Source organism: Carassius carassius, chromosome 36, assembly GCF_963082965.1.
Source record: "Carassius carassius chromosome 36, fCarCar2.1, whole genome shotgun sequence".
Lineage (NCBI taxonomy): Eukaryota > Metazoa > Chordata > Actinopteri > Cypriniformes > Cyprinidae > Carassius > Carassius carassius.
Genome location: NC_081790.1, coordinates 5,531,815 through 5,546,950, shown reverse-complemented (window position 1 = coordinate 5,546,950; position 15,136 = coordinate 5,531,815). Strand labels below are relative to the sequence as shown.

General features: G+C 38.9%; 2 protein-coding genes across 2 annotated transcripts; both read left to right on the top strand.

The window, feature by feature from the left end:
* The first annotated feature begins 1,360 nt into the window (after window positions 1-1,360).
* LOC132116538 (C-C chemokine receptor type 8-like) lies at window positions 1,361-4,200 on the top strand. The gene is made up of 2 exons (XM_059525419.1): window positions 1,361-2,068; window positions 4,108-4,200. The coding sequence occupies exons 1-2, from the start codon at window positions 1,361-1,363 to the stop codon at window positions 4,198-4,200; spliced, it is 801 nt and encodes a 266-aa protein (XP_059381402.1).
* Window positions 4,201-11,138: 6,938 nt separating this feature from the next.
* LOC132116537 (uracil nucleotide/cysteinyl leukotriene receptor-like) lies at window positions 11,139-11,969 on the top strand. The gene has a single exon (XM_059525418.1). The coding sequence runs from the start codon at window positions 11,139-11,141 to the stop codon at window positions 11,967-11,969; it is 831 nt and encodes a 276-aa protein (XP_059381401.1).
* Window positions 11,970-15,136: the final 3,167 nt, after the last annotated feature.

Sequence of the window (15,136 nt, the reverse complement as noted above, 5' to 3'; positions counted from 1 at the left end):
CCTGAATCCAAAAAGCCAGAGTCAGTGTTTCTGTATTGTTATTTTGCTGATATATAGCTTTTAAATGTAGCTAAACAGTTGCTAGGGTGCTAAAAGTGGTTGCTAGGGCATGGATATTTAGTTGTTAGGTCACTACATATGGACTGCTTGATAGGCCGAGTCAAATGAGCCCACTCCCAAGCCTCTATGTCTTTCTGATCCAAAGAAATAAGGTCAGATAATTTTTCCAATGTTAAGTCTATGGGATATTTTTACACATTTTCTTCGTCCGCTGTACGAATATCGTATGTCAGATTGCTTAGAAAAGTCATAGCACACCTCTCCTCAATAAGCCGCACGTTTTGACATCTCATTCATGGGTCTGTGACAAAAAATGCGGGAGGAGTAGCGCGCCAAAGTTTTGTCAAGGCGAATAGTAATAGTGATGCCTTGCCTCCGGCAAGCACCACTAATAATAAAAAATAAAAACAAAAAACATGGTCGAAATCTATGTAAGCCGTCAATTTCGTTTTTTGCTCTTCTTGTGCACTCCTGTGTTATACATTCACAGGAAATGGAGTTGCATCCGAAATCTTCAACCTTAATCTCTCTTTGTGAGATCGCTGTTTGTGAGATCATGATCGATTCTTTGGTTTATTAGTTTTATTTATTTTTTTATGGTGGCTGGTCTTTTACAGCCTGTTCTTTATCTGCAATGAACTGTGAGACTCTTTTGTCTCCGTTCATCATAAAACCAGAATTTTTTATTTTTTTGGTCTTTTTCCCACTTGGTGTATTACTGTATGTAATCTTGGGTTATATGTTCATGTATATTTGATCTCAGTGTGATTTTATATAACAAAAAGGCTTGTCAATATAATCAATAGCCCATGTGTATAGTAGATTACTGGGCTTTGCATCTGCGGCTTAAATGTGTTACACTTGGCATCCCATATTGAGCATTATGGTTTTTGAAACTCATTATCACCATTATTGTTTGCATAGCTGCTTAATATCAGGTGTGAAGTCAGACTATAAAAACAGCAGTGAAATTTATTTCATTCCAAAGAGACTGGATATTCACTCGTCAGGTGACTTACTCTTCTTTTCTATTTGATTCTTTCTTTTAAGTGTTAAGTGATGTATAACAATTCCACTGTCATGTTATAAGGGTTAGGGGGAGGTTAAATGGATTGCTTCTAAAATAAAAATGGGCTAATTTTTCCTTTATTGCTGACGCAACAGTTTATTTCAAACAAATTTCTCACAATCTTTTTTATTATCTCAACTTGTTTTAATTTTTTCTCTTTAGATTTCAATTGCAAAGATATTATTACTATCCTATTTAAGTTTGTGGCGTCAGAAGACAGACCGGAAGAAAATGAATAATTCTGTAGTGAACTTCACCACACCTGTAACATCCACCAACCATGAAACTGAAATGCTAGAATGTTATACATCAGGCTTTAATTTCATGTTTGGTTTTCTTATACACTCCTATGTTCTGTGGCTCATCATCAAAGGAACTGGAAGTGGAGTCACATCTGACTATTTCAACCTCAATCTCTCTGTTTGTGAGATCATGTTCTCTCTGAATTGTTTATTAAGTATTGTGGTAAATGCCATAATATTTCATGGTTTCATGAAATTACCAGCGTTTCTACAAGGACTTGCATTCACTGGTCGTCCTCTGTTTCAGTGTCTGATCTGTGTTGAGCGTTTCCTGGCAGTGGTTTATCCTGTAACCTTTCTAAAGTACAAACCTCTCAGATATAGAGTCATCTGCTGCACTGTGGTCTGGATAATCACTCTTGGATCATGTTTGTTCTGCCTGTTTTCTTCAATCTCAAATACTTTTTATATCTATTCATGGTTTTTCTCGATTCAGTTGCTACTTTTACTCTCCATCCAGTTGTTTTGTCTTGTGGCTGTTCTCAGAGCTCTGAAGCAATCAGGACCAGGAGAGAGAGCGAGAGAGAGAGAGGAGGAAAACAACATGAAAAGAAGAGCGTTTAATATCATTCTAATAACTACAGTGAGCATGGTTATCATGCTTGTGCCATACACTATTACTGGACTCATCACTGCCGTGAAACAATTTTATTCACCTCTTTGGTTTATTAGTTTTCTGTGTTTTATGCTGGCTGGTTTTGTACAGCCTGTTCTCTACCTGCACCGAACAGGGAAACTGTCTGGCCTCGTTTCCTTCATAAAAGCTAAAATGCAATTTAGGTCTAATTCTAAATGACATTCATAGTGTTACTTGCCTCTGCAATTTTACATATGAGGTGAATACTGCAGTGCGTTCAGATTGCCAGTCAGTTTGGCTCCCAGACCACATTATTTGTGTTTATATGTGTTTGTCTTCTGCACTTTTTTGGGATAATCAGGGAGTCGAAGCCTATGCTGTGTATATAATGTACTCTTAATAAAATGTTTATTGACATCTGGCCATATGTGCTGAGAATATACATTTCACATCAATTTGTGATAAGGTGATGAGAAAGGAATGGCTAAATGTTAATATTAAATATTTCCAGTCCATTTGCTAAACAAAATATTTCAGACACTGTAAATGCAATGCGAACACAAATGCTAAAATGTTCAAGGATGTGTTCTTTGAAATAACTGGTGGTGTTTTCATCTTATATGCAATTTAAAACATAAGTAAATACTAATAAGAAAATACTTTAATGCCTTTTTACTATATTTTCATAACTTCCTTTCTGTTAACTTTATATACAAAATTTACTCTGGGGTCCAGCAAATATATATCTATAATTTTGTGTGTTTAACTAGGTTAATAATAATCAATGCAATGCACTAAAAAAACAACAACAACAATATATAATATATAATGGTATAACGTCTTGGTTACGTAAGTAACCCTCATTTCCTGATGCAGGTGCATCCACTCTTTCAGGTTTTACGCTGAGGGGCCGAGAACATGTGCCGGCAACAGCGAATAGTTCAAGGTTGTGGCATGGGGACATAACGTCTCCATTCCCTTCATCAGGGAATGAGGTTTACGTATGTAACTGAGACGTTTCGTATCTGTCGGTCACTACGAGTTATGTCGAACGACATATGGGGTCCCATGGAAAATGCCACAACCTGAACACCGTCAAAACCCTGTGGCACTGCAATTGTCGACAAGCCGCGGTGTGTCACAAAAGTTACACTTAAGGTCGTAACCTTCCCAAAGCCCCAGTACAAATTCACTGACCTTGGTACCGAAGGGGACCAAAAGGTTGACTACATCGCTGTTGGAGAAGGCCAAGCTGCTGTTCCGTCCACAAAAAGTTTTCGGAAGGGATTCCAACCTTCTGTGAAAGATTGCTTCAAATCTTTCCTATTTGTTTTTCCAGCTTGGCAGAACGATGGGGAAGTGAGCCTTAGGAGAAGATCACTATGGAGAGACCACATCCTACCCGTAGGGAGGTGACATGTGGAGATACATGTGGAGCCCTTCCCACCAATTACATGTTACCCAACACACGCGAAAAAAACTGGCTCTAAACAAAGGTTGTAAAACCTCGCCAAGCCCATAGCTTGACAGATGTCTGCCGGAGAGGCGGCATGCGCCAGGACATAGGAGGAGGCCACACTCTGTGTGGAGTGAGCCCTCACCCCCACTATCCAGCGGGCCAACCTCTGCTTGGAGACAGCCTTCCCCTTCTGCTGACATCCAAAGCAGACCAGGAGCTGCTAAGAGCATCTGAAGCTCTGGTTGCGGTCCATGTATATGCTAAGTGCTCTTACAGGACACAGCAATGTCAAGGCTGGATCTGCCTCCTCCAGGGGCAGTGCTTGCAGGTTCACCAACTGGTCTCGGAAGGGAGTGGTGGGAACCTTTATGCACGTAACCAGGCCGGGGTCTCAGGACAACATGAGAGAAGGCCGGCCTGAATACAAGGCACTCTTCACTTACCGAAAATGCCTGGAGGTCCCGACCCTCTTGATGGAAGTGAGCGCGATCAGGAGCACTGTCTTGAGAAACAGGAACTTAAGCTTGACTGAATCCAGTGGCTCAAAGGGACCCCTCTTCAGTCCAGCCAGAACAATAGAGAGGTCCCAGGAGGGTATCAGGGTTGTCCTAGGAGGATTTAACCTTATGGCACCCCTCAGGATCCTAACGATCAAGTCATGCCTCCCCAGGGACCGGCAGTCCACTGCATGGTGATGGGCTGCAATGGCAGCCACATACACTTTCGAGGTTGAAGGTGACAGCCTACGCTCCAACCCATCTTGCAGGAAAGAAAGCACGACTCTGACCGAGCATCTCCGGGGGTCTTCTCAGTGAGAAGAACACCTATTTGTGAACAGACTCCACTTCAGAGCATTGGCCTGCCTCGTGGAGGGGGCTCTAGTCTGAGTGATAATGTATACCACTGCCGATGGCAGATCACTTAGGTCTGACACATCCCATCCAGAAGCCACACATGGAGGTTCCAAAGATCTGGATGCGGGTGCCATATGGTACCCAGCCCCTGAGAGAGGAGGACCCTCCTCAGGGGAATGCGCCAGGGAGGGGCTGTCACGAGAAGCATGAGTTCCAAAAACCAGGTCCGGGTGGGCCAGTAAGGCACAACCAACAGGACCTGTTCCTCGTCCTACCTGACCTTACACAGTGTCTGTGCGAGCAAGTTCACTGGGGGAAACGCATACGCAAACGCCCGAGGTGTGCCAGTGCAGTGTAGTACAGCTGGCAGTGGGAGGACTCGTGGGAAGCAAACAGGTCTACCTGGGCTTTCTTAATTGACTCCAGATCAGATGGACCATCTAGGGATGGAGTCGCCATTCCCCGGGGAAAGTGAGCTGTCATGAGAGCACGTTGGCTGCATGATTGAGCTCCCCTGGGATGCGGATAGCGTGCAGCGACTTGAGCCGCGTCTGACTCCAGAGGAGGACATGGCAGGCAAGTTAAGGCATGCCACGTGATCGTAGACCACCCTGTCAGTTGATGTACAAAACATCCGCAGTGTTGTGCGTGCGGACCAACACGTGCTTGTCTAGCAACAGTGGCTGAAACCGCCGTAAAGCTAGATGCACTGCCAGCAACGCCAGACAGTTGATGTGCCAAAGCAGTCGAGGTCCTGTCCAGGACCCCGAAGCTGCCTGTCCGTTTCATGTCGCGCCCCAGCCCATTTTGGAGGCATCTGTCATGACAACAACATGCCGGGACACTTGTTCTAAGAGCACGCCAGCCTGTAGAAAGCCAAGGTCCGACCAGGGGCTGAATAGGCAGCGACACATCGGTGTGATGGAGACACGATGTGTACCGCGCCGCAATGCACATCTCGGACTCAGGAGTGCAACCAGTGCTGAAGCGGCCTCATATGAAACAATTCGAGCACCGTGACTGTGGCTGCGGATGCCACATGCCCCAGGAGCCTCTGAAACTGTTTCAGTGGTACCACTGTCCTGCCTCTGAAGGAACTCAGGCAGTTCAGCACTGACTGGGCATACACGCTGGTGAGACGTGCCATGCCTGACCCTCGAACGCAAACCACAGAAACTGCCTGTTGTGAGGGAGGATTGAGACATGAAAGAACGCGTCCTTCAGGTTGATCACTGCAAACCAATCCTGGGTTTGGAAACATTTGATAATATGTTTCTGTGTCGAAAGCCACCACTTTTCTTGGGTACGAAGAAAGTAAGGGTTGTAAAACCCGCTCCTCATCTCAGATGGAGGGACCGGCTTGATTGCATCCTTCGCCAGCAGGACGGCAATCTCCTCGCACAAAAAAGAGGCATCCTGGACTACCACCAAAGTCTCATGAACGCAATTGAACTTGGGATGTCAACGGGCAAACTGAATTGCATAACCGAGTCGAACTTTCCAAATGAGCCAGCGTGACGGGTTGGGAAGTGCAAGCCACACCCCCAAACATAGTTATTTTATATAGATTATATAGATTATAGTTTCAGATTGTCACATGCATGAACTGTTTTTGTTTAGTTTTCTGTGTTTCCTTTCTCCTGCCTTGTTTGTTTCCATGTTTTTTGTGCACATAAGAACAGGATATACAGTGAAAGGTCTTTAGAAATGGAAATTAGAGCAGTATATCAATGCACATTTTCAGATGAAAATATTCCAAAATGAAGTGCTCTGCATGTTCTTATCTATTCATATAATACACAAAGAGGGCTATCTGTCTTTTTCAAACCAAAAGTATAATACTTAAATATTTGCATATTTTGTTTAATAGGACGTGCCACCAATGGACCTATTCACAAATACATTAGTGGCAGCTGTGAAGCCAGTCTATAAAACAAAGCACTGAGATTTATACATCCAGAAAGACAGGAGACACTCTTCAGGTAAAAATAAAAAAATAAAAAATAAAAGAAAACTTTCTGAGTAATTTCTCTTTTTCTTTTTTTCTTAGTAATATAAATTACAAATGGCATACTTTGTTACAAAAGCATAATTTCGAGTTTTGTATTGTTTGAATACTCTAATTTAATTAGCAGAATAGAATAGATTTTCTTTAAAGTACTTTCATTTATTTATTTATTTTTTGAGTATTTTTGACTTTGCAGTGTGAAATACATTAATTTACACAATGTTAACACATTTCTATACCACTTGCAGCTACTTTTTCAACCTATAAGCTGAGAAGATAGTCAGAAGAAATGAACTCCACATTTGAAGCATCTACTTAGCATCTACTACTTTACATCAATGCCACATTTCCGTTTGCAAATGAACCGAATATAAATGTTTGTGAGTGTCATGAATTCTCTGTGTGGAATTCCTATGCACTAGTACATAATATGGCTTACCATCACAGGAACAGGAAGTGGAGTTGCATCAGAGTTCTTCACCATCAATATCTCTGTTTGGGAATTGTGAGTTTGTTAATAGCACTGTCAAATGTTGTTTATGGTCTCAATGTGTTACAAGTACTGGTATTACCATCACCGGTCATCCTCTGTTTCAGTGTCTGATGTGTGTTGAGTGTTACATGGCAGTGAGTGGACATTATGATTTGTTTAGTGTTTGTTGGACAAATAAAAATAATTAATCACCTGTTTCCATGTAAGGTGTTTAATATCAATCAAGTATTTTAGGACAAGTGCATATGAAATCACTATAAACATAAGGGTCTTCAGAGCAAAATTAGTAGGCTTACACCAATGCGTATCAAGACAGAACAGACATTCCCATCAAGCATTAATGTTTGCTTTATTGTCTTTATTCTTAATTGATTAGTGAAAGTAAACAAATGCTACCCTATTCCTGAACCATGGAACTTAGTTTAAAGGAACAGAAAAATTAATAACACAGTATGGGAAAATATAAAATGTTGGTTTCATGCTGACACAATTTGTGACAGCTTATATAGCATGACAGCAGAATTTGATTTAAAATATACATGTATATCTGTCTTTTTGAACCTCATTTTAAACATTTGCATACAGTATTTGGTATTTTAAATGACATGCAGTATGAAGCTTTCCACATATTTCTGGCAAGACACTGATTTCAGTCACAGCACTTATACAGGCTACATATCCAGAAGCTCTGGACATCCACTCTTCAGGTGACAAATATTTTTAAGTAATTTCTGTATTTTTGTTTCTTTTTTTTTCTTTCTCTTTGCTTAATATACTTATAGCCTTGGTATAACTTTATTTCAAGAAAATCCTCAATAACCGACATTGTCCCACTTAACTATAAACAAAATACACGATTATCTTAAAGCTTTCACTAATAACAATAGTTCATTTTTATTGTCTGAAACAAAACCTTACAATAATTGCGTTTGTATGTAAGAGATGTGATCTAGCATCGGTTCGCTGATGACTATGATGTTAATATTAGTTAATATTAGTAAATATCTGAACTCTAAATAGCGCAATTGGCCATTCACTGTTGAGTTCTCCAAGAGCAGGGCCTTGCAGAGACCTTTGGAGGGGCAGGTGCTCAAAGTATAAAAGAGGCACATGGAACAAGGCTTTAAATGGCACTGTTCAAAATATCAATCCAGCAATATATTGTGATGCATTCCTTGCTGATTCGCGTATCGATATAGTTGATTATGTATTGATACGGCAGCAAATGCTCTGATGCAGTTTTGAAAAAGAAAAAATAGAAAAGACAATTTTAAGTTTAAAATTTAAAAAAAGATTTTCTTTCCACCTAATAATAGCTCTGGGATCAGAAACTGAAATGTCTTCAATTGTCCCAACCTGATGGCTTTTTCTTCTCTGTTCTACAGAATAATTAAGAACAGCTGTTATAGTAAAAACTATAGAAAACGCTTGTGCCTCTACATTTTTCTCTTTCTCACAAGCCTCTGTCTCCTGGCTTGCTGTTCCCTGCTCCCTTTCTGTCACTTGTGCCTCTACATTTCCCTCTTTTTCTTCCTCTGTCTCCATCTCCTCATCTGGGGCCCTTTTCACAAAGGAGGTTAAGTGAAAACTCTGAGTATGTTTACCCTGAAATGAGGGAAACTCTAGGTTTTCGGTTTCAGAATGGGAGGTTTGTCAAACCTGAGAAAGCAGGGTAAGTCAAGCCCATTTCTGAAAGAGAGGTAACATACACTCAGAGTTAGTTACCATGGTAACTTACACTATGAACCTAACCTGGTTCTTCGATAAACCCAGAGTTTATTTCGGTCTCCTCCCCGTTTTTAAACACTTCATTAATGCACGCTGGAAAAATGCTCTTCTTACTAAGTGTTTTTTTTTTCTTCTTTTGTTTGCCCAAGTACAAATATAAAAAAAATAAATAAAATAAATATTGATTTTCTATATAAGAAAATGATATAAGAAATTTTGTCTCGTTTCCTGGGGGGCGGGGTCTAAATTAAGTGCATTTTACTTAAGCAAAATTATATGCCAGTGTGGTAATAAAAATAATCTTAATGCAAATGGAAAACAAGATTATTCTGAGTGTCTATTACTAAGTGCAAATCTACTGTAGCTTCGCTCCTTCATCGACACATAAGGTTAAATATGACACATATTTACACGGCTTCAGTGGTTTAGGCACTAAGCAGTAATGTTTTTGGCACGGAAACTAGCTTGTAACGCGATTGATTGGGTTAGAGTCCGGCTTTTGCCGAGCTCATTCTTCTCACTTTTCCCATCACATGTCACAATAGAATTTATTTTCAATAAAAATGAACAAAATGTTCTAAAAGTGGAAGTAAAGTGCCTAATGAGTGTTTAATAATGATACAACTATTTATAATTGTAATAAATATAATAATTTACAATGTTATTATTGCATCCTGTTAATGTATAACAATACTGAGGTGCAAATGTATCTGCCAGTATAAAGTATAACTAGCATCTAATTATTATTTACACTTAGCCTGTTGCAAAGAACTGCTACTTTTACGTGGTAAATAGAATATATCACGATTTTCACTGTACATTTTTTTCTGTAAATAGCATCTAGAGCTACTTGCACTTAGCCTACTGTAAATAGTTCTATCTATCTATCGCTAAGAAAGTATGTTAATTCCAAGTATGTGTAAATAGCCACTGCCGTATTTTTCTTACTCTATTGGCAGATCATTTGTAAAACAAGAAAAATACACTTAAAATATTATTATTAATATGATTATCTTATATATATTTTTTGCCCATGAGATACCATAAAATGATTAGCTATTAATTCATTAATCTAATGTTCTGCCAGTTTTCACCTGTGATATTATAACACTGATAAGAATTACATTTGTATCGAGTCTGAAGTATGCAGATGGATTTTTGGCGGGAGCTGTTGCCATAGTGAATCGTAATATCGGTGCTCCATTGATACTGGCTTTTTATAGTAGTGGTGCACTCGCTAAACTCAGAGTCAGTCAATTTAGAGTTGATTAAACCAACTAATTTCAGCTGTTCTGTCACCGAAAACTTCTGTAACCCATCTCAGGGTAAGTCAACTCAGAGTTCAAGTTTAAACTCAGAGTTGGTTGAACCTCCTTAGTGAAACGGGCCCCATCTCTATTACTTTCAACTTTCTGTCCATTTAGAAACAAGGCATAATTTACTATTTCAACATTAATCTATTATTTTAACCATCACTACTGTTTACTCTTGCACCTAATCAATAAGTCCACCTTAAATATTGATACAAAACATTAAACAACTGATACACTGGAATATAGTAATTAATATTATTATTACTGTTGCAGTTGTTGTTGTCTAAAATTGAACACCCAATGTAAACAAATGACAGGCTACAAGTGTTATTCATCTCCTTCACACTGCACTTTGATGTCAGGTGTCAGATGTCAATATATATATATATATATATATATATTTGTGTCACATTTAAATATAATTATATTTTAATTCATTTCTTAATTGTTTTTATTTTTATAATGATGAGAAAATCTGAATAAGCCTTACCAGTGTTGTGATAATTATTTTTAAGGCACTCTATGTTTTAAAAAAAAAAAAATAAATACTGTAATATAATACTAGTTTAGTCAAATAACATAAAAAAGACCGGACCCCTCGATGCCTGTGAAACTTTTCTCCCTCAAACAGCATGCTAACGTTACAGCACACTACAGACTACACACAGCAATATAAACAACATATCTGCATGTTCTCACATCACATCACATCGTTCTTGTAAAATAATAAAAAGTAAATAAACATCAAAATCACTTCGCTGAGAATGAAACACCACTTACCAGCTGCCTCAGTGTTAATAATATCCTCTAGCAATTAAAAAATGTTTGTGCAGCTTGAGAGGAAGCTGTGGGTCATTTTATTTACGGCTAAATGATTATTAATAAATGTTACTAATATTTAGATTGGGCATGGGCAGGCATTCACAAAAGGGCATGTTATTACAAAATATTTGAGGAAAATTTGCTTTGACAAAAGGGCACTTTGGGCACCAAGGGGCAAAGGGGCAGGCTGGGGGCAGGTGCTCAAGCACCCAACGGCCCCCCCTCTGCACGTGCCTGTCCAAGAGACATATTCAAGTCTTTTAATATTAATGTGCTCTAGAATTAGTGATTACAGTGCAGAATAACAGAGTTCTTTTTATTATTAGTTTTTTTTTTTTGTTTGTTTTTTTTTTTTTTATCTAAAATGCTGGTTAATTCATAGCCTATATATACTTCCCCATTCTTATATATTGCATTTGTAACTTTTTTTCTGCTATTTTAGAAACAGAAGAAATGAACTCCACTGAAGCATCCACAAACTCCACAACTTTGGAACATTTGCTTTGGCCATTGAGCATTGTAGACATTTTTGTGTGCAGCATCAATTTCCTGTTTGGTTTTCCTGTACACTCCTATATTATATGGTTCATTGTCACAGGAACAAAGAGTGGTGTTGCATCAGAGTTCTTCAACATCAGTCTCTCTATTTGTGAATTATTGATTTCTTTCAATTGTTTGTTAAGGATACTGTCAAGTTTTGTTCAACTAACGGCACTGTCATCATTTTTAGTTGGAGTAACCGTTGCTGGTCGTCCTCTGTTTCAGTGTCTGATCTGTGTTGAGCGTTACCTGGCAGTGGTTCATCCTGTAACCTTTCTGAAGTACAAACCTCTCAGATATAGAGTGATCTGCTGCACTGTGATCTGGATAATCACTTTTGGATCATGTTTGTGCTGTATGTCTACTTCAGTCCTAAATACCTTTATTTGGTTTATGTGGTTATTCCCGATTCAGTTCCTTCTCTTCCTCTTCGTCCAGTTGTTTTGTCTTGTGGCTGTTCTCAGAGCCCTGAAGCAGTCAGGACCAGGAGAGAGAGGGAGAGAAAGGAGAAGGGAAGAAAGCCACGCGAAGAAAAGAGCATTTTATATCATTCTAATAATTACTATATGCATGTTTATCTCATTTGTCCCATACATTCTTGCAGGCGTTTTCGTCATTTTCTCAAAACACAATGCTGAAACTTACAGCACTTTTGCTTTGGTCTGTTCTATTCTGGGTCGTTTTGTGCATCCTGTTCTTTTTCTACACCGAACTTGGAAAATCTCTTGTGTCTGTTCCTCATAAAACCTCCAACTGTAAGCTTATCTAAGAACCTTATCTAAGTGCACCTTTTACTGTTATATAAACATTATGTGTTACTCATGTAAACTGAATTTGGTGAATAATGTTGTCTTTAATGAATTCCTTATAAAGATTATTGATCATGTTGTGTAGTTTTTACATCTGGTGGTGTGTGCATATGTTATATGGATTGTTTATTGTTTGTTTTATCAAATGAAAATAATCCCTTGTTTCAATGTCAGCTGTTAGAAAAAAAGTTTACTTAAAGGTACAGGTTGTAGGACCTGTCACTAGAGGGCGCACTACCAAAACAATAACAATCGCGTGGTTTGATGACGCTAAGAAGGAGCGTGGAATGATGGGATTTGTTGTCTTCTAACACAATAATTGGGCATACATAGCAAACGCGAGTTCAACGATTTGCGCGAGTAGATTACATACAAAGTCAATGCAAAGACGCGATCAGACTATGGATCAGACGCTTCCGCGCGTGGGTCTAGAGACACGATGCCCCGCGTTTGTTGTGTATGCCCCATAATACTAATCTTGTTGATCGTTATAATAGCATACATTTTCTGCAAAGATACGAATCAAAACAACTCACATGTCGAGTAAAACACAAGTGAGATCGGCATCTCTTTCTAGTTGAAGTTTGTCGCGAAGCTCTCTCCATCTAGAAAATGCAACACCAATATTGATCCTCGCTCTTTCTCTCCTCTTGTCTCTATCTCTTCTTGGGTCGTTTGGTTGGCCCGTACGCTTACATTTACGGGAGCTGTCCTTGTCGACAGAACCAGCGGCAGACGGTAAACAGTAATTATGTTCCATAAATAAGTAACACAATCCACCATAAAACGTGCTAGAAGAAGTAAATAAGGCACTGCTTGAAGCAAGCTACTGGTTTGCTGGATGCTAGACACTACTTCCGCATTTGTCCATTAAACTTATTTTTAAACAAACAAAAATGTGGATAACACAGTATGTGAAAAATGTTATTATCTGACTGACACAGTTTGTGACAACTTACCCAATTTAGTGTGAAAATATTCGCTGCTGTCATAAAAGGGGTATATGCAACTATTTATCTAAAAAAAAAAAAGAGGAATTTAATTAAACAATCCAATTTTTATTATTTTCTCCACAATTTTATTTCCAAAATGCATCCAAAATATCTCAAATATTTCTACTATTGAAAATACCTGCTTTATATTTGAATATATTATAAAATGTTTTTTAATTTTTTTTTTCATTCAGGGTACATTATCAATTAAATTTGTTCTTGTGGCTCAGTGGTAGAGTTAGCAGTGCAAAAGGTTGTGGGTTCAATTCCCAGGGAAGACACATACTGGTAAAAAATGTATACCCTGAATGCACTGTATGTCGCTTTGGATAAAAGGATTAAAAAATATCTGCCTGAGACTCAAGATGGTGCTAATTGCATTTGCAGTAAAGTCGATCGCCAGGGGCGGGGTTGGGTACCCCTGGACTATGGCATAAATAATATCAGGAAATATCTGACCCCTAAATAGAGGGATTGACCAATTGGAGTCGAGAAGTATATTCCATACATTTGCAATAATGCTGTGATAATTACTGGAAATTTTATATTGAAATTTTGAATTGTGTAGAATCATAGAATGGAATTAATTGGAGTAGGCCTTTTACCTGCACATCTTATAATTTTTTAAGCTGTTCAATTAATATGAGAGTGTTATAATAATTGTTGATTTCATATCATTATCAGCATTTTTAATAGGATTAACTATTACTGCCCGTCCTCCATTTCAGTGTCTGATCTGTGTTGAGCGTTACCTGGAAGTGGTTCATCCTGTAACCTTTCTGAAGTACAAACCTCTCAGATACAGAGTGATCTGCTCCATTGGGGTCTGGATAATCACCCTTGGCTCTTGTTTGTGCAGCCTGTTATTTCTCTTCCTCATCATCCAGTTGTTGTGTCTTGTGTCTGTTCTCAGAGCATAAAGCAGTCAGGACTAGGAGCGAGAGGGAAATGGAGAAAAGAAGAAAACTACATTAAGAGAAGAGCATCTTGTCTCATTATAATAATTACTGTAAGCACGGAGAAGTCGTAGCCTAATGGTTAGAGATTCGGACTCGTTTCGGACTCCCCATGTTTGTTTGTCAATTAAAAACAATCTCTAACAAAGGGTAACTTTTTCCATGTCAGGTGTTAGTTCAAAACAATATTTTAAACAAGTGCATATAAATTCAGCTAAACCAAACGTTCAAACAGGGATGTTCAGACACCAAGGATGCAAAAAAGAGAGCACAGGTACTCCCATCAATGCTATATAAAGCAGTGCAGAGAAATATCACCACATCTAAGTCATCTGCTGCACTGCGTGTGTGTTTCAGTAAGAGTAAATGTATGTTTTTAACTTGTTTCATGCGGTTTGGATTACATGTTTAATTAAAGCTGCAAGCAGCGATGAACGGGACCTCGCACCCGGGCTCACCGGCAGCGAGTGGCTCTAGTAAATAGGTGAACGGTGAGAAATATGCGTTTAAACTCATAAATATAAGTAGAATATATCAATGTTTATTCCATATATGTGCAAATCTTCCTGTTGCCAGCAGGTGGCGCTATCACTATAATGGAATATTGGCCTTCAGATGTGTTCAGGGCTGCACTCTTATCGAACATGTGAAGTTTGGGGAAGATCAAACATTTTATGCCCGGGTTACAACAACTTCTCTTGCTGTGGCGAGACATCAAATTTTGTCATTTTTGCCATGGACACGCTCTTTAACAAAAACTCAAGATTGCCACAATTTAACAGTACACAGGCCTTTAGATTAGACTGACCACAAAAATACATTAATGTCAAAAAATCTCTAGGAGTAGTTTGTCTCAGCGTAAAATATGTCACTTCCTGTTGCCAGCAGGTGGCGCTATGACTATAATTGAATATGGGCATGTAGATCTGTTAAGGGCAGAAGTCTTATCTAACATTCAAAGTTTGGGGCAGATTGGACATTGTATGTCTGAGTTACAGCAACTTCCTTTTTCATGGCGAAACATCGAAATTTGTCAGGCCGCCATGGACACTCCCTTTAACGAAACCTCAAGATCTTCCCAATTTAACTTCGCAAAGGCCTTTAGATTTAACGGACCAAGTTTGATGTTGATCTGAATAAATCTCTAGGAGGAG